This window comes from Cygnus olor, chromosome 2 (genome assembly GCF_009769625.2).
Source record: "Cygnus olor isolate bCygOlo1 chromosome 2, bCygOlo1.pri.v2, whole genome shotgun sequence".
NCBI classification, from domain to species: Eukaryota; Metazoa; Chordata; class Aves; order Anseriformes; family Anatidae; genus Cygnus; species Cygnus olor.
This window is the reverse complement of record NC_049170.1, coordinates 126,357,212-126,377,203: the sequence shown is the minus strand read 5'-3', so window position 1 is coordinate 126,377,203 and position 19,992 is coordinate 126,357,212. Positions and strand designations below refer to the sequence as shown.

The 19,992-nt window shown below is 37.6% G+C and overlaps 1 protein-coding gene across 1 annotated transcript in view; it reads left to right on the top strand.

The window, feature by feature from the left end:
* The window catches only part of EYA1 (EYA transcriptional coactivator and phosphatase 1), a 166,783-nt gene extending 147,136 nt beyond the window's left edge, over window positions 1–19,647 (top strand). Inside the window, 6 exon segments of the mRNA XM_040545966.1 lie at window positions 6,632–6,690; window positions 6,886–7,046; window positions 7,252–7,366; window positions 7,682–7,803; window positions 9,773–9,873; window positions 17,989–19,647. Coding sequence (XP_040401900.1) covers window positions 6,632–6,690; window positions 6,886–7,046; window positions 7,252–7,366; window positions 7,682–7,803; window positions 9,773–9,873; window positions 17,989–18,069 — 639 coding nt within the window. The 3' untranslated portion in view covers window positions 18,070–19,647.
* The last annotated feature ends 345 nt before the right edge of the window (window positions 19,648–19,992 follow it).

Sequence of the window (19,992 nt, the reverse complement as noted above, 5' to 3'; positions counted from 1 at the left end):
TCCAGTCAAGAAAAAAAAATGGAGATTTACTTGTTGAGTTTAATTACTGTAATTAAATAACATTGGGATCCTTGCATGCTATTTTTCTAAAATTAGAATAGAGATTAGTTGGAGTAATCAGCTATAAGTAAAAAGATGGAGAAAACAATTGATATGTAATAATAATTAAAAAAAAAAAAGTCAGTCACAAACTAGCAAACTAGCTTTGGAATTTGTATGCACCTTTGTTTCCCAAAGACACACATTGTGATGGTTTATAGAAGTTCCAAATATTTGTGGAGCAGATACTAACCTAAAAGGGGATATTTCTGATTTCTAGACGAGACATACACAGAGATATTCCTGTTGTTAAAAAGTACATAACACATAGCAGCCTACATGAGGATTATTTTTTTTTTTTAATTAAGGGTTTTCAGATACACCACATTTATAAAGGATTGCAGATTTAACTTGTTATGCCAGATCTGTTCTCACATGTACATGACCACATTTCTCTACCGTTCAGTAGGGAAAATGAAGCAGTGGATATAATTGCGTAATGACAGATATGAGAGGAACAGAGAATCCCAGCAATCATTTCCTGTGAGTTGGCCAGCTTCCAGGTTGTCTCAATGGACACACTGATGTAAAGGCAAAATGAAAATAGCTTGTTCTGAAGTTTTGGGATATTTTTTTTCCTTTTTTTTTTTTTTTTTCTTTTCCTGTCATTTTACTTTGCAGACTAAGGTATTGAAACAGTTAGTTGACAGCATGGTGTTAGTTTTCTCACGGTAAATTAGGAAGATTAAGCAAATGTGGAAATGTATTTTAGCTATAGTCAGCAGATTTGGGATGGTAATACTGTGGCATCCTCTGAGGTTACGTTCATAACATTATTCACATTATTCCTTTTCATAGTGTGCAAAGTTGTCCAGTTATCTTACACTCAATGTTTATTCAAAGGCAGAAAACTTATTAGATTTATTTTGTTAGTTTTGTAACACAGAAATGTAGAAGATCAACATGCTAGCCATTACATCACTCCACTTGGCATGCGGTATTGGCACAGATAAGAGGAACTCCTGTAGCAGCCTTAATCTCTTTTTTTTATTATTATTATTATTAATTTTCCTACAGTAAATTGAGTAGTAAGGCATATTTTACATAATTATGGCAGAAGTGCACAACTTGACGGGTGGTAGTGAAGGAACAAAGTAATATAAATATTTGCAGAACATTTCTGCCATAACTTAATGCTTTGCATATGAATCTTTATAAAAATCCAAAGTTAGTTTAAAGGAACAATTCCAGAAGGCTACATAGGTTCAGGCATTTTAAGAGCTGTGAATGATGACTGGAGCATCTCTGGGAGTTTTTGGCTCATCATACAAAAACAGAAAAGAGAAGGAAGAAAAGTTAGCAGGAAGGAGTTAGCAAATGCTCTGGGAATGGAGGAGGGAGAAGACAGAAGCTTTCCATGTACAAGGCTTAGGGTAGACTCATCTAGTCATTCATTTTCAATTGTTTTTCTTTGGCTTAGTGCATTTCACTGGAGACATTTTTTAACTTAGCAAACAACTGCAGCAATTTTAAGGAGCTCCTGCAAGCATATATCTGCCATTGGTCCCAGCCCCAAATCAGAGCTGATGGAAGGGAATGCAGGAACAAGCCTTGATTATTCTGTGCAACATCTGTTGGTTTAACTTAGCTGCTGCAGGAGACGTGTTTCAAGCTAAGCTACCAGTTGTGGCATTGGAAGGTCTGAGGGATACAAGGCTTGTTTTCCCCTAGGCTATATGATAAATCCTAGTACCATCACCAATGATGTATCTATGTGCATGCTTTCAGCATGCTTTAAGCATGTTAATAGAGTCCTCCCTCACCCACATTTGTACTTTAAAGGTATGTGGAAAATACCTCCTTTCTCTCCACAATTGCTTATTTGGGGTTCTCCCTCTTAAAGGCTTTTAAATCGTCCTGCATTTCACAGCTTGCTCTCTTTCATGGTGCCATTTCTGTAACAAAAAGCCCTGCTCTCTCTCTTTGCAGAAGATGAATTAAATGCAAATGCAATAAAATACAATTCTTCCATGAGGCCTTTTGAACAAATCTCCCCAGCTCCCAGGCAGTGCTTCCTCGAGGCAGCTCCGGGCTGCTGTGCTGAGCGCAGTCTGGCTGCTATCCCGAGCACCAGTCCTGCTCCTGCCATCCTGCCACACTCCTGCCCGTCCCTGCAGCAGCCATCAAGTCAGTGTGCTGACCTCTCAGAAAACTGACCAAGGAAAAGCACCAACCTGGGTGTCTACCCTCTGATTGCTGGCCTTGGCTGTAAGGGAAGGGGGAAATGCATCTGCAGGACAGCAGCTTGCTGTTCCCAGCCTGTGCAGCTTGGCTCTGCTCCCTGCACACCATCTCATGCTTATCTCTCTAAAGGGCAGCATACCTCCTCCTTGTGGAGTGTGTTTTCAACACTGAGCAAATGTTATGGCAACAGCCTTCTTGACTGTCTAGGAAGCTATTAACTAATGCCACATTTTCAGCAAATGTTGCTGGCTCCTTTGGCTTGTACTACCATAGCTGCAGGGGAGTAAACTCCTGTGGGTGGGAGACTTGAGATCAGGGTTCCCACTTGAGCTGTCTGAGTCACTCTGAATAATTCTGTCTCCCCTGACTGGGGGAGAGTCAGAGCAGAGTCACTTACCTAGCCTAAATTGCTTTTTGGGAATACCTGTCCTGTCCTGTACCTGCTCCTCACGCAGTGAAGTTGCATATGGCACCATGCATAGTGTCTTTTATAATTTCTGTATGTTTTATTCACCCAAATCCCATTTTCAAAGGTAAGTTAAGTGCTTTGGCAATGGCTTTATTAAAATCAGTGCAATTTAGGTGGACCTATGCAAGAACAGGATTTAGGTGTCTTAAGATGCTTTGCACTTCTGAACATATTATCCCTGAACTATACCAAGTGCATTTAGCTTTCCAGAGAGAGCTCCCAAAGCACAGAGCTGCATCTCAGCCTGCCTGCCTGAAATCTAAACCTTCAGTGCAAACATGTCATCACTTGTAGTCCCTCATGAAGATTTCAAACTGGATACACGGAAGTTGCAAGGTCAACACCTTTAGGAGCAAAACACAGCTTGCTGCATAATCTTTGTACATAAGCCACGGGATACTTTGCTCCTCACTTGCCAATTCAGGCTATTTTAAAAGAGAATCCAACAATTTTAATGTTCTGCTTTGGAGCTAACTACTAAACTGATTCTATCATAATAAAATACATCTGCATAATAACATGTATTTGCAGTGTTTCTACAGGGACTTTCAATATTAATTTCAAATATCACTTTGCCAGAGAAAGTAAAGGGACAACACTAGTACTGTATTTCCTACAAAAGTCTTACAAAAGTTTTGAATATATTCTGAAAAGTTTTAAAATGATAAGCCTACAAACAATCCATTTTTGTTTTGTTTTGTTTTGTTTTCTGTATTGTTGCTTAGCCCTAAGCTGGTTCCCATCACAAAAGCTATTTTGGGAAGTAATTGAGGAATTTATGAGTCTTTATATTTTCATTATCTTATATGTAAAATGTTATATCTTTTCAAAAAAGTACTAATTGGAAATGCATACTTTATCTGTTGAACAATGTAAAACTTCATTTTATTATACCCCTGGTTATGATGAATATTGAGTGAACTGCTATTTTAAAGTGTTGAACATGTGGGTACTTGCTTATACCTAGTCAAGGAACTGGACAGTGTCTCAGGTGATTGTCTTTGCTCAAGAGCAAAATGCTCCACAAAAAGAAATCAGATGAAAACAAACACCAGGTGTTCAAAAAGAAAGTTGGACCAGATCAATTAACAGTGGGCAAGTAATTGGTTTATTTGAAGAGTTATTGCTAAATAACTTCACTGCTAAAAGAGCAATTGCTAAATGAGTGTTTTTCCTTCCTATGTTCAGGGGTTGAAAAATGCACCCCATCAGTCATTAACACAAAGTCAAGTCAGCTAGACAGCGTGAAAAAATACCTGGCACTCAGATCTCACATTTAGCCTGAAAGCAGTGCCCTGCCACTCAAGAGGAACAAAACAGTCGTGCACTGTTTGTGACCTTCCTTTAGTTGTAACGTAGTGTCAATCACATTTGTCTTCAGTCCTTTCCAAATTAGAACATGTATCACTTGTGCTTTAAATTTTGCAGACTTGACTTTTTTCTTCTCACAAAAGATGACGCTCTCCATTATATGCAGTATTTCACATGAAATTTGTGAGCTTTATGACCTTTTCTTCACTTTGCTTGCTTTCTTGACACAGTTTCTCAGCCTTTACTTCACCAGTTTTGGTCTTTATTTTTTGTTGTTGTTGTTTGTTTTGTTTTATTTTGTATTCTCTCCAAAATCTCTCTTTCAAAACTGTGATTTATATCATTTGCTTAATTTCAGTTCTCACTTTCTACCTACCAAACAGACAGTTAGAAGAAAGGGAAGAAGATCTGACATATCCCAGGGCTTGTGATGGTCCTAAGACCTTGCACTGTAATATAAAGTTCCAAGTCCTCAGGTCTTCTCTAACTGTGGGATCTAAGGTGTAATGGTCTCATCCGTCATGGTTCTGTTTTTCACCTGAGAGAGTGAAATTAAGAAGTTTGTAAAGTTATTCATTTTTTCAGCCTCTCCTTTAAGATGATCTTGTACTCCTTCTTCTAGTTTTATGCTTGCTACAAAAAAAAAAAAAAAAAAAAAAAAAAGTCTCTTTCTCCAAAATTTTTGTTTTGAATCTTTTTCTCCAGCAACTTTTTCCAGTTGTCATTTATCATTTCCAAGCTGGCAGAGGAGGCTATTGACATGATAATTTTCACTACTACATTGGCAATTCAAGCTTAAGTTTTCTATCCATGGATACCCAGATAGAACACACTGAGCGCAATGGAAGAAAAACTAAAATGGGTAACTTTGGAGGGTGTCCTTTCAACAGCTTATAATCAGTGCACATTCAATTGTTAACTTCACAGGCATTTGGATGGAAAGTTACTTTTTGGTTTTAAAAAACAACACCACAACTTATTTTATTTGAATTCGATAACTTGCTGAAGAAGCTTCTGGATTTTTTTAGCCAAGTTGCTTTTCAAAGCTTTGCAACACATGTTCACACTTGTAGTTTCAGCTGTGTCTGTACATCTAATACATTTGGTCTGCCTTTGGAGGAAATTTACTGTGTGGTGGTTAAATATGAGCAAATGCACTGTCGTCTTTCCTGTGCTGGTTGTCATTTTGCCTCTATTACTATTACTATTGTATATAAAATATACAAGAGTGTGTATTAGAAGAAGTCCATGTTGTAGAAGTGCAAAAGACCACAAATTACTCTTCTAAATCATTTGAAAAGTTTCTGAGGTATTTTTCATAGACCCATGTTTTTAAAAATCTAAAATTCACAGCCATCATGTGAGGCCAAATAGATTTCTTTAGCTCTTTTCTTATCTGAGGTTGTTGACCTCAGGAGAGGAGGAGAAGGTTACAGGGTCAAAGTCTTTTCCTCCTTGGAGCTTGATGCTTGCTGGGAGAGGGTTGGCTGGAAAATAGATGTTTTAGAAAAAGGGTTGAGGGTCATGATTTTAATTCTGTTAGGGAACAGCTGGTTTGAGTTTCTTTCCACTTCTATCTTCCCTCCCTTCCTCACAAATCCATGGAGAGAGAAAAATTTGTTCAGAGGAAAGCAGTAACACAAAAATAAAGGACTGCAATATTTTCATATTTAAAATAGATCATGTTTGTTATAGGATTTCACATTAAGTGAGAAAAGAGGAAATTATTAAAATAACTCAAATCCATTATGTTTCAGGCACTGAATTGAGATTGATCTACAGTGCCAGAGGTCTATTTGTTTTCCTGCCAAATGTTAAATCTTTAATAGTAATGTTTTAAAGTTTTTAGTGGATAAACAGTATGCATTATGATTTTAAATTTAGCGATGGACAAAGCTAATTATAAATATGCCGTGTTAGTTTGCATGCAAGTTGCTGAAGAAAGATGGTTTCATCTGGCTATTTCTGTTCAGATTTTCTTCATCGTTGCATGCTGCTTTCATGCACTAAGACCAAAGAGAGAGAAGGAAACTCACAACTCTCAAATGAATGGCAAACTAGGAACAGATTTTTCGTCTGCAGTCCTCTGAAACGTTGGCCTCAGGCTGTGTTGGTGTGTGGCTCAACAGCAATCAGAGGTCATAATTTCATTGGCGGTTAGCATCAGGTTTAATTTTTCTAATATGTTACATTTACCAAAATGTCTGGTTTCAGTTACACTTATGCACTGACTGAATCAGCTTTGAGCAGCATGATGTTTTAAGGTACCTGAAAGGCTACAAGAACGTTTATGGAACACATATGCTAATTGTTTTTAACCACTTTCCTTTCTAAACACAAAAATGTGTTTTTGGAAAGCCATTTAACAGTAGTAGCTAATCATGGTGTGTGTTTATTCTAAGAAATGAGCACAAGGAATAGGTAAAATAGTTGTTTTAACAAGACTGCCATCTACTGATTTCCACAATTAAAAATATCCCTGATGAGTAGATTGCTCATGTTTTTTTATAGCTTTATTTTTAAGATTTGCAAGATCAAGAAAATCCTAAAGTCTTTCTTTCACCTTAGGAATGCGACCAGGTTCACATTGATGACGTGTCTTCAGATGACAACGGTCAAGATTTAAGGTACAAGAGAACTGACAGAGATAAAATGTTGCTTTGCAAGTTCCTCCCTGGGAAAATGATAAACTGCTGTAACGCTTACAGTAGCCCATTGTCTTTTTAGCTGTTTTAGCATTTGCAACCCAGCAGTGAGTAGCTGGTAGTTGAATGTAGCCTATTGCATTCAGTTAATTTTGGGGTTTTCTTATCTCTAAATAGTACCTATAACTTTGGAACGGATGGCTTTCCCGCAGCCGCCACCAGTGCTAATTTGTGCCTCGCAACGGGGGTGCGTGGAGGAGTCGACTGGATGAGAAAATTGGCTTTCCGCTACAGACGAGTAAAAGAAATATACAATACCTACAAAAACAATGTTGGAGGCAAGTGACTATGAAGCATCAAATATGAATGAGAAGCAGCAAAAAGGAAGGATTTTTGTTTTCTGTTGCTTTTTTAACATCGTAATATTTAACAAGCTGTTTAGTTGGCACTGTGTGGAAACTTGTATCTGAACTAATGAAAGCAAAGGAAAATGACAGAATGTCACTTAATTTCGGTGCAGACATGCCCTTATCTACTCCGCAGGTCTTCTTGGTCCAGCAAAAAGAGAGGCATGGTTACAACTAAGAGCAGAAATTGAAGCTTTGACAGATTCTTGGTTAACACTTGCACTGAAAGCACTCACCCTTATTCATTCAAGGTGAGTATGAAGAGCATGGAGTAGTTACAAAACATTAGGATATCTGCTGGTGATTTAGAAGAGGCTGCCTGGTCTGGTGGACAAAACACTGGCCTGGGGGACCTTCTTCTCATTCTTCGTTCTGGTCTGACCCTGATGTTCTATACTTTGATCTCCCATAAGGTGGAGAAAAATAAGTTTCTTCACAAAGTAAGTGACAATAGTAATGATAAAGGGTTCTGATGGGAGGGATAAGGTTTTCGTTGTTTTGATTTGATTTGATTTTTTGTTTCATTTTGTTAAAAAAAAAAAATGCTTGTGTTTTCTGTTCCACAGGACAAATTGTGTGAATATTCTTGTAACAACTACTCAACTAATTCCAGCTCTGGCAAAAGTCTTGTTGTATGGATTAGGGGTCGTATTTCCCATAGAGAATATTTACAGCGCAACTAAAATAGGTGAGCTATTTTTATAATGTTGTGCTATATGTGTAGCTGTAATTCTAAATAAAAAGCTACTGGAGTCTCTATGTATTTTTTCTTAATACATATTTAGAAGTATACAGATTAATAATTGATCTCATGAAATACGTTTCATGCTAAGGCACCTTAAAAGTGCTTATTTATGTATGTCATGATCCAGCACAAAAAACTTCATTAATCTCTATAAACAGTGATGCAGCCTCTGTTAGGAGGAAATATAATGATATTTGTTATGTGTTTTCTCAAAATTGTGAATGCATATTGCTGCTTAGATGGCTTATTGGTAGGTTGTCGGTAGAGACCACTGCAGTCATCTCAGATTAACAGAATAAATTCTGTGAAGGTAAGCCTTGGCTGCATTGATTTTCATGTGCTCTGGAGCAAATTTTGGTAAACAATTTACCAGAAGCAAGAATGTTTTGTTGCAGAATGTAATTATTTAAGTTCATTCATACTGACTGTAATAAGCTTCAGCCGGGCAAATGTTTATTTCTGTTTTCTGGTTCAATATAAAAGATGTTATTATGAGCATGTAGAGGTACATGGTACCAGATGGCAATGGTGCTTGTAGTTTTTAACATGATTATGACGTATCTGTTCTGTCTCAGATTCCCTCAAAATTGTGGGCTACATGAAAACATTTTTAATGTGTTCTTAAGTATCTATAATACAGGAAGCTCAAATGGCCAAGAAAAAAATGGTGGGTTATTTTTGTTTGGTTTTGTTTTTTTAAAAAACTTGGTTGAGAATTCTGGATAGAAATTAGGTAGCAGTGCCGTAAAAGATTTAAAACCAATTACTGGATAGAATTGTAACTGTACCTGTCTGTAGAATCTTTAAGGTGAATTAGAACATTGAATTATAATACTTTAAATACACATTTTAATTGCAACTTAGTAGTAAATATTCACTTATAACTTTAAGTACACAGGATGGCGGGTACTTTTGGAATACTGCGTCCAGTCACTGACTGTCACAGAAAATCATGAGATTTTTGTAACATGACACAACTCATAATTTTCAAGAATGTTTTACCTAGTTAGTGTTGCAGGTTTTTTATGCCTAGTGCTACTGTTAAAGGGTGTCAGTGAGTGGTTTGGTTTCTATTGTCCTGTAGCTGAAATAACTATTTTGAAAATTACAATTCTTCCTGTCAGTTGCTCTAGACACCCAGTAGACACACAGGTAAGCATGCATTATGACCAGACTGAAGGGATCTTTCAGAATGGGAGCATTTAAGAAAACTTGACTGTAAGCATTCACTTATGTTCTGGCTTCCCAGTATCGGTACCTTGTATGTACAGAATTGGGATCATTTCCCTTGGTCTATGCAGTGAACTAATGAGCCAAGTTAATGGATCCCGCTGTAGGATCAAGGACCTTACCCATGTATTGGATTACAGGCATTTAAATCCAAATCTTTTTGGCGACCTCCTACGTCAGGATACTACTGTTCCAGGAGCTGTGATTAATCTTGTCACAGGTTGCAGAGAAAAAGCTAGAATTTCTACTCAGATTCAATCAATTTACTCTGTTGAGGGATCTGGCTGTACACAGCTGGTAAGAGAGTTCTCCTGGTGGGGAAATCCCCTCTGAAACCTGTCTCAGATTAGTGCAGGAGACAAGAAAGGTGATATTGCAGACCTCTGGTATGCTACATCTACCATGTCGTGTGCATTTAAGGACCTTTCAGGGCAGATTTGAATGCTGCCTGTCAGCTGCTCTGGCAGAAGCAAAGCTTCAGTGGGCTTTGGAGCACCAGGAGAGGTGCCATCCTGCAGGAGAGGCTCTTCTCTCTTCTCTCGCAGTAGTTGTAATTATGTAGTCAAAGTTTTGGGGGGTCCAAGCTAAAGTAGTAGCAGGTGATTTCATGATATCCCATGACCACCTATCCTGAATAGTCTGTTTTGTTTTTTGGTTTTGTTTTGTTTTTTTTTTCTTCCAGGAAAGGAAAGTTGTTTTGAGCGAATAATTCAGAGATTTGGAAGGAAAGTAGTGTATGTGGTTATAGGGGATGGTGTTGAAGAAGAACAAGGCGCAAAGAAGGTAATGGCTCTTTTTCAAGATTTCAGGGGTCTGAAAGTAAAATCATCCTTTTGTTAGATATGGAACAGTGTGTACTGGCATTTGATTTTTGTATCTTTGCTTTATGAATTATAACGTTTTGATCATATCTAGTAGATAGCTGCATAAAACTGTAGATAATGATGTGTCCTGCTGTTCTCCAAAAGACACATTATGCTAGCTATGTATGTTTGGTGTATTTCAAAAAGGAGCCAGAAAATGGGTTCTGGCTTCTGTGCCAAGAACTAATAGTTCTGTTTTCATTGGCATCCCAAAATACCACATCGGATGTTATGAATATAAGCAAAAAATTCTTACTGATCAAAAGCAGTGTGCTATTTGACCGTATGAAATACATGTATGTCACACCTTGAATAGGTATGTAGGGCTGGAGTACTTACACATAAATTTCAGTTTTCTTGTGGGTCCATAATTTCAACTCAGTATTCAGGTAAATACTCGTGGCTTGTCCTGCATTCATAACCTCAGTTAACTGAGCAGAGGATACTATTTGCATGTGTATTTATTATTTTTTCCCTTCCTCTGGGAGAAAGGGAAAAAATCATATTTTTTTTCCCCAGTGTGGAGTAAGCTCCTTAAAGAGCAATACTTCCTGCTGGCAAATAATAAGCAGTATTCCTAGTCTCACTCTTTTATCAAAGAGAAGCAGATACGGAGTCTTCGCTTGAAGGAATGAGGCATAATTTTGACTATTGGAACAATAGGAGAAAGAATATGAAAATGGGCATTTTGATTATTGCTTCCTTTTACAGGTAAATTGGTTTTACACAACGTCTCTTTTACCACAAAAAATCTCTGTGATACTTCTATATCTGTTTCCACTGTAACTTTCTAAATTGGCAGAGTAAAACAAATTAGCCTAGATGGCATTTTACCAGATGTACCAATGACTGGTTTTGCTTCATGAAATCTGGTTTTTGTGCCCCTGGAGCATTTCAGGCAGGTTCCCGGCTTGTCCCGGCACTTTGCAGAGCATCAGTTTCATATATCCCTTTGGTGGACGGACGGGAACAGTTTGCTCCTTTCTCCTTCAGAAATGCCTTTCATCTTTGCAGAGAAATGTTTTCCCGCTGTAAATGATTACATTTTAAAAGCTGCATTTAAGATCAGTAGAAAAAAAAATCTTCTTTGTTCCTTTTCTGTTGCTCGGTGAAATAGTGTTGTATATGATAATGGCAGGAGTAGTCCTTTTGGTAACATTATCTAATTCACTGCTTTTTTCAACAGGAAACATGATTCAGAAAAGCATAAGAAAAAGCCTTTCCAGTTGCTAAGAGGTGTAGCAGCATAGAAAGTTCCTTTGTGCCTTTGCTTCTGTATATTCTTTCTTGGTGGAAGGAATTTTCAGATTTAAAGTATGTTAGATGCTCTGGATTAAATTATCTCCTACAGCAGTGCCAGGGAAGTCAATAAATGTACCAGCAGCCCAGCCTTTCTGCAGAAACTATTAATATGATTAAGGGAAATGCTTCTTTGATTTTTGTCCTGCTCCACCTAAAAACAATTCACCATTGCAAGTTGTGACAGCAGGGTTTGCCCTCAGATGCTTCAAAAGAAAGAGCCACACAGTGCCTTGCTGTATTGGAAGCTGCTCTCAATTCAGATGATGCCTTATTGATTATCTGCTCCTCAGATTTTTTTTAGCATTATAAGGAGGAGTAGGCATGGGAATGCACCCTAGAGTATGCTTAAGGTTAAGACATATGCCCTGCCTAATGAATAAATGGTATTGCTGTATTAGAAAATTGTAAAAGCCTAGATCTTCTCCAGCGAGTGTGGAAAGAAACCAGGAACTACCCCTACAGAAAGTGTGAAGCCCATCAACCCAAACTGATGTGACTGTCTCCATTACCTTTCTTATCCCCCTCACACTGTAGCTGCTTCCTTTCCATCAGCATATTGGATTTTGAGATATTCTCAAGGCAGGGACAGATTTTATGTTATTCCTTTGTAGTGTGCTTTGCTGAAGGGCTTTGGCCTGTGGGGAAGCCCTTAGTGTATGTGCATTTCTTTACATAGGACACACACAGTACGTCCTTCTTTAATGTTTGAATAGTCCTTCACTGATTACTCTAGTGAGTATTTTTAAGTGAGCATATAAATTCAAATCTATTTCATATGAAAGGTTTTTATTCCGATTCTTTAGTGAAAAGAGCTGAACTTCAAGCTTAGGAGGTGATAAAGATAAGGTTTTTATTTAAAATAATTTACCAATAATTTAGTCAATTGCTTAATCATGAAACAAGGTTTTTCATTTTAGTCCTTTATTTAATCTAAATCTTGAGTCAATACAATAAAAGAAAGAAAAAAATATATTTTTTCTATTGCTTTTATTGTAAAAATTCAATAATACATACTTTTTAATACAGGTGAAAAGGTCATTGCTGTTTTGAAAAAAAAATTTGGGACAGACATTTTTAGTAAATTGCCTCCTTTGATCAATGAAAATAAATACAACACACTGAGGAAACCGCATACTCTTACATTTCATGCAGCATGGGACAAGCCATGGTATCAACACCTTGGCTGAGCTGTCACTTCCTGCAAAATATTTTATAAGACAATTAAAATCCTCAGGACGTTTGCATTACAGGCTCAGGAGAAATCGTACCCTTCTGGATCAGTTCAGCAAGCAGCCAGGGCAGCTGTAACTCCAGGGTTCACGTGGAGGTTGCTACCTTTGGATCTGCTTCCCCAGGAGAAGAGGGAGAGGAGGGAAGAGAGAAGAGGGGGGAGAGGCAAGGGGTGCACGGGGATGGGTACAGTGTGGGGACATGTGCCTGCAGCAAGCCCAGGCGTGGGGCTGCCTTCTTGCCCTGTGTACATCTGCATGCCACTGCAGTGACATAAGTTTCTAGGTTTCTCTGCCAGAGACTCTGATGTCGTTTGTTTGTTTGTTTGTTTGTTTCCTTTTCCCTTTTTCTTGAGCTCTTCTTTTGCATTTGCATTTAGAGACACAGTTGGGAAGTATCCATAAGGCAGAAAAAAGTCCTGCATTTTCCTACTTAGGAGAATCCTCCAAAGGGTTTCTCATTTGCCAGATGAGACAAAGGAGGAGGATCTCTCCATGGAGGAGCTGGATTTTAAATCAGGTGATTTGGGAGAGCCTAGGCAAATCAGTTTCTCCCTTTGTCTCTGAAATGGTTGCACTGCTTTGGAGGGAAATTGAGAGGAAAAATCATAAATCTTCATGGAGCAATAAATAGAATATAAATGGGTATCCAATCTGCCACTGCTTTAAAGCTTGCAGTCACACTGTGCTGCTCAGGTTTGGGGTAGGAAGCAAAGACGACTGCTTAGCAAAATCTGGCAGAAACACAATAAAAATACTGTTAAAGATGACAGAAACTTATGAGTTTTCTATTCAAATGTGTCACAAATCTCAGGAGAAAGGTTTTTTTAGAAATATGTATTCATTTCAGGGAAGGAGGATAGTCTGCACTTTTCAGTATTGCCATCAAAAAATGTCTTTGTTTTGTGCATGTGTTGAATAGAAACACTTTCATTTATTTGGTTTAATAAAATAGTTGAAGATTGGTTCTTTTAGTAAATATATGCTGAAAAATAATACTGTTTCTATTTCAGAAATGAATTACCTTAATATGTTTAGGTTATTGAATAATTTTATAAATATTAGATTTACTAAATTAATAATTTAATTTTTCATGCTTTTACCAAATTAACACAAAGTCAAACTTTCACCACCACATTTCATTTCAAAATATCATTAAAACAGTCATAAATAAATTTATTATCAAGTATCATATATTATTAATTATCTTCAAAATGATTCATGCCTTTTAGTAGAAAAAAGCTTCATATTTACTTGGAAGATACTGAAATAGCAAACAAAATCCTTGCTTTACTACCAGTCTAGTCATATGTTCCTCCAATAAGCAATAAGAAAAGCTTTCTCATAGTTTCATTAGCATCCAGTTACACTGCTTGTTTATTAGTGGTTAGCATTTGTCATCCATTCTCGCACAGTAGTAAATGAGATATTAGCATTTTTTCATGTGCCCAGAATAGAAGACACGTGTTGTGCATGACATGTGTGGTAAGTGTTGGCAGAGAGGGCTTTCTGAAGGCAATATGTAGTAAATATATATCCAAAGAAACTCTTGTTTGCTCATTTAGTAAGAAAAAATGGGCCTCTGCCTCATGGCTGTGTTGCCACTGTTGACAATAGTTGTGGATATGTGGGGCATGGTAATACAGGAATAATGTGCAAGGTTTTGTATGACCATTCTGTTACTTCAAGCATTTTTCTTTTGTACAGTCATTTGTTTTCTTAGATAAGGTGAAAATTATTGTATATACCTAGTAAACACTCATGCATACATATGGACACGTGTACGAGACTGCATATACACACACAGGCACATGCATATGGCTATATATAGATCTGTATCAGGTTTGTTTCCCCTCCTCTTAGCTAGAAGTCTTAGAAGTCTGTGCTGTAGGGTCAAACTGATAGAGATCTGAATCAGCCACATTCGACCCATGCACGGAGCGCCCATGCAGATTCCAGTCCCCATGCAGCCGCTGCGTTCCTAGCATGTTTCATTTCTTGGGAGTGTACTGCCGGTCCTTTGACCTATATGCAGGAGAACTGAAAATAATTATAATCCTGAGATTTACACAACCTCTTTGTTTTCACGGGACTCTCCAGGCTCTCGTTCCACACCTCACTCTTATAACTGAATGGTATAAATGGAGGTATACTCCTTTCACAGACAGACATAAATAAAGCAGAGGATGCTAAAGTGAATTTCGAATTTGCAAAGATATAGCCAAAATAATGACCACTTAAAGTTTTGGTTTAAAATCTGACCATAAACAGCTGAGGGTAATCAAAAACTCAATATTGCATATGGGCATCATCGCAAGAATCGCTGTGATTTGATTTAGCAGAAACTAAACCTTCTGTTAAAACAATCAGGATCTTTAACTGCCCTAGAAGCCTGGTGTGTGTACACTCTGTGATGCTGAGGTTGTTACTAGGGAAGCAGTATAATGCTGGAGCTGCATGAGGTGGGAGCTGGAAGCCAAGAATTTATTACTACAATTCTCCCTATTCATTAGTTTTCTGTATGACCTTGGAGGGCTTTCATGTCATTGACTCTTGGCTTCTGCATAGACACTATTCAAAGGCAGATGTCCACCAAACCCCTCACCACACGATAGCTTTGGTATGCAATTTGCACTCCTCTGACCCAGTGGCTGAGGCAGAACTGGTGCCAAGCCGACAGCGAGAGCTGGGAGACCAGGTACATGCTGCCTCGCAGCTCGTGAGAGGAGAGGGAAACTGCAGCCGTGCAAGAAAGGGAGGCAGCACTGCTGAGTGCCCCCAGTCAGCAAACACGGCTCAGATCAGCTGCAAACACAAACCTGTACCTGTTTGTCCTTGATGTAATGCCCCTATCAGATGATACAAGTTCTGCCAGGAGGTTCTTGCAGCCTCAGTAAGTGATAGATAGACAGAAGCTTTTGGAGATCCTGGAGAACAGCATGATGAGGAATTTTTATTTCTCTTTGCTATTGTTCATTCATTTCCTGAGCATGATGCAATAAATGAATCTTTAGGAAAGATTTGAGTTGGAAAGCAGTGGTGCCTGACCTGACAGTGAAGAGGACAGACTGTCTGTGTGGTGTAACAGGAAAGACACTGGGAGCTGTAACTCAATGAGCTAATTGCGTCTAGTTTCTGTCACTGGTGGAGCATAGAAGCAACTCAACAGAAGTCTAGATTGAAGATGCTGAAATAGTAGATGTCATGTTTAATGCTTCCTTCTTAAGGAGAGGAGTAATGTGTAAAAGTATTTTGAAAATAATCTAAACATTTGTTCCAACATCTCACTTGTCTCTGAATTATTATCCCCCCGCCCCCCCACCCCAAACAGCTGTGGCTCACTTATTTATCTTCAGGCTAAGACTTAGTCAGTTCTTTCTTAAGTCTTTGTGACAATCCAGAGTAAAACAAACTAGAAGAGGAACTGTGCCAGTGGTGCTTTCTTGTCAGTCATTTTATTTTCTTCCTGAAGAAATTTCTTTATTGTAAAAGCAAACTGCATGAGGACATATGTTGACACATCCATATTACATTTTATTCCGGATCATGAGTGTCATACTAAAGCAGATCGTCCTCTTCACTATACTTTGACTAACATCCTGGAGGTTTTTTTGGGAAAAAAAAATTGATTTCTTTTGGGCAGAACTAAACAAGAGGTGCTCACCAAATGCTCTCCAGCTGTTAGTGGGCATTTTTTCCATGGTAGAAAACTAGAGTTATTCTGAAATAAAAACCTTGAAACATGGACACTGGGTGCTCAGCCCCACATCCATCACTCTGCAGTCCCTCTTATTGTGCAATTCTACTTGCTAATACTTGTCCTTAATTTGGTGCATGCTTTCCAGATTCCTTAGAGTGCTCCTTTGCTGGTCATGCACCATTCTTTAGCAAAGTCTTGCTGATTAATATTAATTAATCCAGCATTATCTCCTCCGTCTTTCACAAAAGCAACCGATGATTACTCCTTAGCAGTTGCCATTTGATTTCAGAGAGACTTGCCAATACTCACTTAATTAGGTTTCTTTTAAGAATCTCTGCTTTATTCCATAAGTTGAACCCAATTCATCATCACATTGATATCTGGATTGAAGCATTATCCTCCTAAAAATAATTCTTGTTTATATAGTGACAGATGTTTACCTGAGCTCTGAAGACAAATTTATCATAAGCTGTGTGCTAAGGTGTTTGATTGATGGGGCAGGTTTAGAGCAAATGTGCAGGGTTCACATTAAACATGCAAAAACATGCAAAAACCCTCTGGAAACAGAGGGTTTCACATCGTGCTTTTATGTTGTTTTCAAAGTTGTTCTCTATTCAAAATTTGAGGATGAAGACCTGAATTAAAGGGGGGAGGTCAGCATAGAAGTGATGATCAGAAGAGATGGAGTTTTGCTGCTGATTTAAATAGAATTGGGAATTTCCTCAGGAACTGCTGAGGGAGGATGAAGAAAGCTTTTCTGAGAAACTGTCAATAAAGTGCCTGGGGATCTCAGAAGCTATTGTGATAGTAAATTGCTTGTGGTTTGCCTCCTAAAGATGTTGGACACAAGCTGACCCAATGAAATGGTGAATATGGCCATGTGCAACCTTAAGAATATTGTTGCATTGAAACTATTTTCCTGTGGGATTGATAGAAATTTTCCTGAAGAAAGCTGATGGTTATCTTTTATTTTTATTATTATTTATTTATGCAAAAGTTCTTGCTGACAGTATAATCCTTGTTTTACAGTTTAAAGATAATAAGTATTCTTAATCAGATTTTTACCCTTCATGGATGAGGTAATGTGTGCTTTTTTCTGGTATTTGTTTTTGCTTTCTTCAGGTTCTTTGTGAACATAGTTGTGCTCCAGACTGAGATCTTATTACAGTTAATAGGAAAAAAATATGTATTTATTTTTAAATTGTCCCATATGGAAAATATGTTTTAAGATCAGTGCTAACAAAGACTGATGTTGTACAAACCACCAGGATAAAATTCCCTTCACAGTGATGTGAGCAACATATGAACTATCCTGAATCATCTCAGCTAGGTTCATAACTCACCTGCCAGGGATAGTTTCCCAAAGAATAAATATGTTTTGATAGTAAATATTACTATCACTTCCTTTCTTTCTTTTTTTTTTTTTGATGAAGTCCTGTTCCCTACCTCGAATTACCCACCTGCTTCATGTATAGAATAGTTTTTCCTATTTTTTTTCCTAGAAACAGCATTTTCTTCTGCAATATATCGTAATTTGATTTTCTTAAAAAGAAATGAGAAATCCCTCCCTTCCTTAAGATCTCATGACATTGTTATTCGTGTTGGCAAATAGATGTCCTATTATTGATAATTTATGCTGGGGGATCAGAGAAACCAGAGATAAATGTGAAAGGCTTGGGGGTTTAATAACTCTGACTCTTGCTTTTTCCTTGCTGCGTTACCTTATTCTTGCAAAAGACAATGGGTGGGTCTAAATACCAGAATGCTTTGGGTTATTTTTACATGTTGTCTGTGCTGTTCACAGCATGCTATGCCATTTTGGAGGATCTCGAGCCACTCTGACCTTATGGCCCTTCACCATGCCTTGGAACTGGAGTACTTGTAGCAGCTCAGCAGCACTTTGAAACCCCAGAGCCTCCTTCTGCCCATGGACGGTATGCCTGTGTCTTGTGTCAGCATTGGACTACAGAACTTTGTGATTTCAACATGTTGACGTACAGCTGCAATTGGTCTTAACCCTTGCCCTTTCAGTAAATGGAGGAGCATGTCTCTTTGTTCAGAACAGCTGTTGACTCCGGTACTGCAAGTCCAACGAAAATAAGCCATGCGAATGTTTTAACAACTCATCTTTACCATATTTGCTACCAAAAAGAAATGGAAAAGGAAAAAAAAAAAAAAGAAAAAAAAAGGAAATAAAAGGTTCGTACCTGTGAAGAAAAAAAGGACCTGCAAGTGCTTTGTTGTTTTTAGACTCTTCAATGTGACACACACCGTTTCTTCAACACAGCGAACTTGATTGCACAATGAAGACTGAGACTTTTCAAAATACCAGTGGAGTAATTTTCTTGTAAAGAAGGTTTACTTTTTGGTTTCTCATACCCAGGGTACTCTGTACATCTTTACTTATTTATGAACAGACTATATTTTGACATCATATAACTGAGGATATGTATAATAGGAATAAAGGCTATTATAAGCCTTTGCCGTATGGTACAGCAACTACTTTTGATTTTAGCACATTACAGAGTAGTTTAAAATATGTCTAATTTAAACAAATAGGTACATCACTGAGACAATCATGTACAGGAAGAATTTTTTGTGTAAATTTGTAATAATGAATGATTCTTTTACATATTGTTAAGGTAAATGCTATTGAAAGATAGTAATGCCTTGTTGGTAAAGAATGAGGCCACATGTGCACAAACTGTTGTGCAGTGCCTTATCAATGCGTTGGTTATAAATATGTAGATAATGGATTTTTTTAGATAAATTTGTCAAGACCAAAAGCATGGATGTCAAGTGTCAATAGGAATTGGGTTTTGTTCTTTTCAGCTACTTCTCTACCTTTTTCCTCGCTCACCTACTCTGATTATGAAAAGATCAATTTCGTTTCCCCCACTAAGGAAATATACATAATACACAACCAAAGAGGAATGCATTGCTGTCTTCTGTTTCCTCTTTTAATGTCAACATATTAACCCTTTTTTAGAGTATTGAAAAATGAATTAACAGATTCATTCCATAAAGAAATATAGAGAGAACACAAATATATTTTAAGACATGACTTAAACTGGCATCTAGGTACCAAATAGTTTTTGTCTTGTCCAAAAATAAAGGAAATTATCATCATCGTTATTTTTAGAAATTAGAAATGGGAATATTTTGGAGAAATTGAACAAGGATACTCATATACATTTAAGTTTTTTAATCCTCTTCCACCAGGAGTCAGATTTTCCTAAGATATAACATCCATTGCCGGCAATGGAAATACTGAAATACTTATTGCCAAGGAGTTAAAATTTGCTTTTCTCTATATCCACTTATAGGACAAACCTAAACTGTGTCTGTCTGTGACTTGTGACTTTTCTAATCTTGAAGGCGATGAGCTACTTGGTCAGATAAACTGTCAGTCTGACTTTTTGGCTTGAATTGTACCAATTCCCTTTGCCTGATTTGAATCTCTTCATCTTAAAAAAAAAAAAAAAAAAAAAAAAAAAAAGCATCAGCTTTGTTGGTTCATTCTCCAGCTTTTCTTCTTGTTTTCTTTTGCTAAAAACACCAGCCTTGAAACAGCTACCTGCAAAGCTACAAAGCATCAATGTAGCTGCAAAGTAACACCCTTCTCTATTGGAGGAATCATATTGCTGCTAGAATTCAATGTTTGTGGATTGCTTTATTACCAACAAAGAGGTTTTTATCCTACCAAGACTTGCACATGTGCTTTACTTTACCCGGTATGAGTACTAGAATTCACACAGTACTCACATACATACATAAAGCACGTTGTGGGTAGTTTTTTAGAATTGAG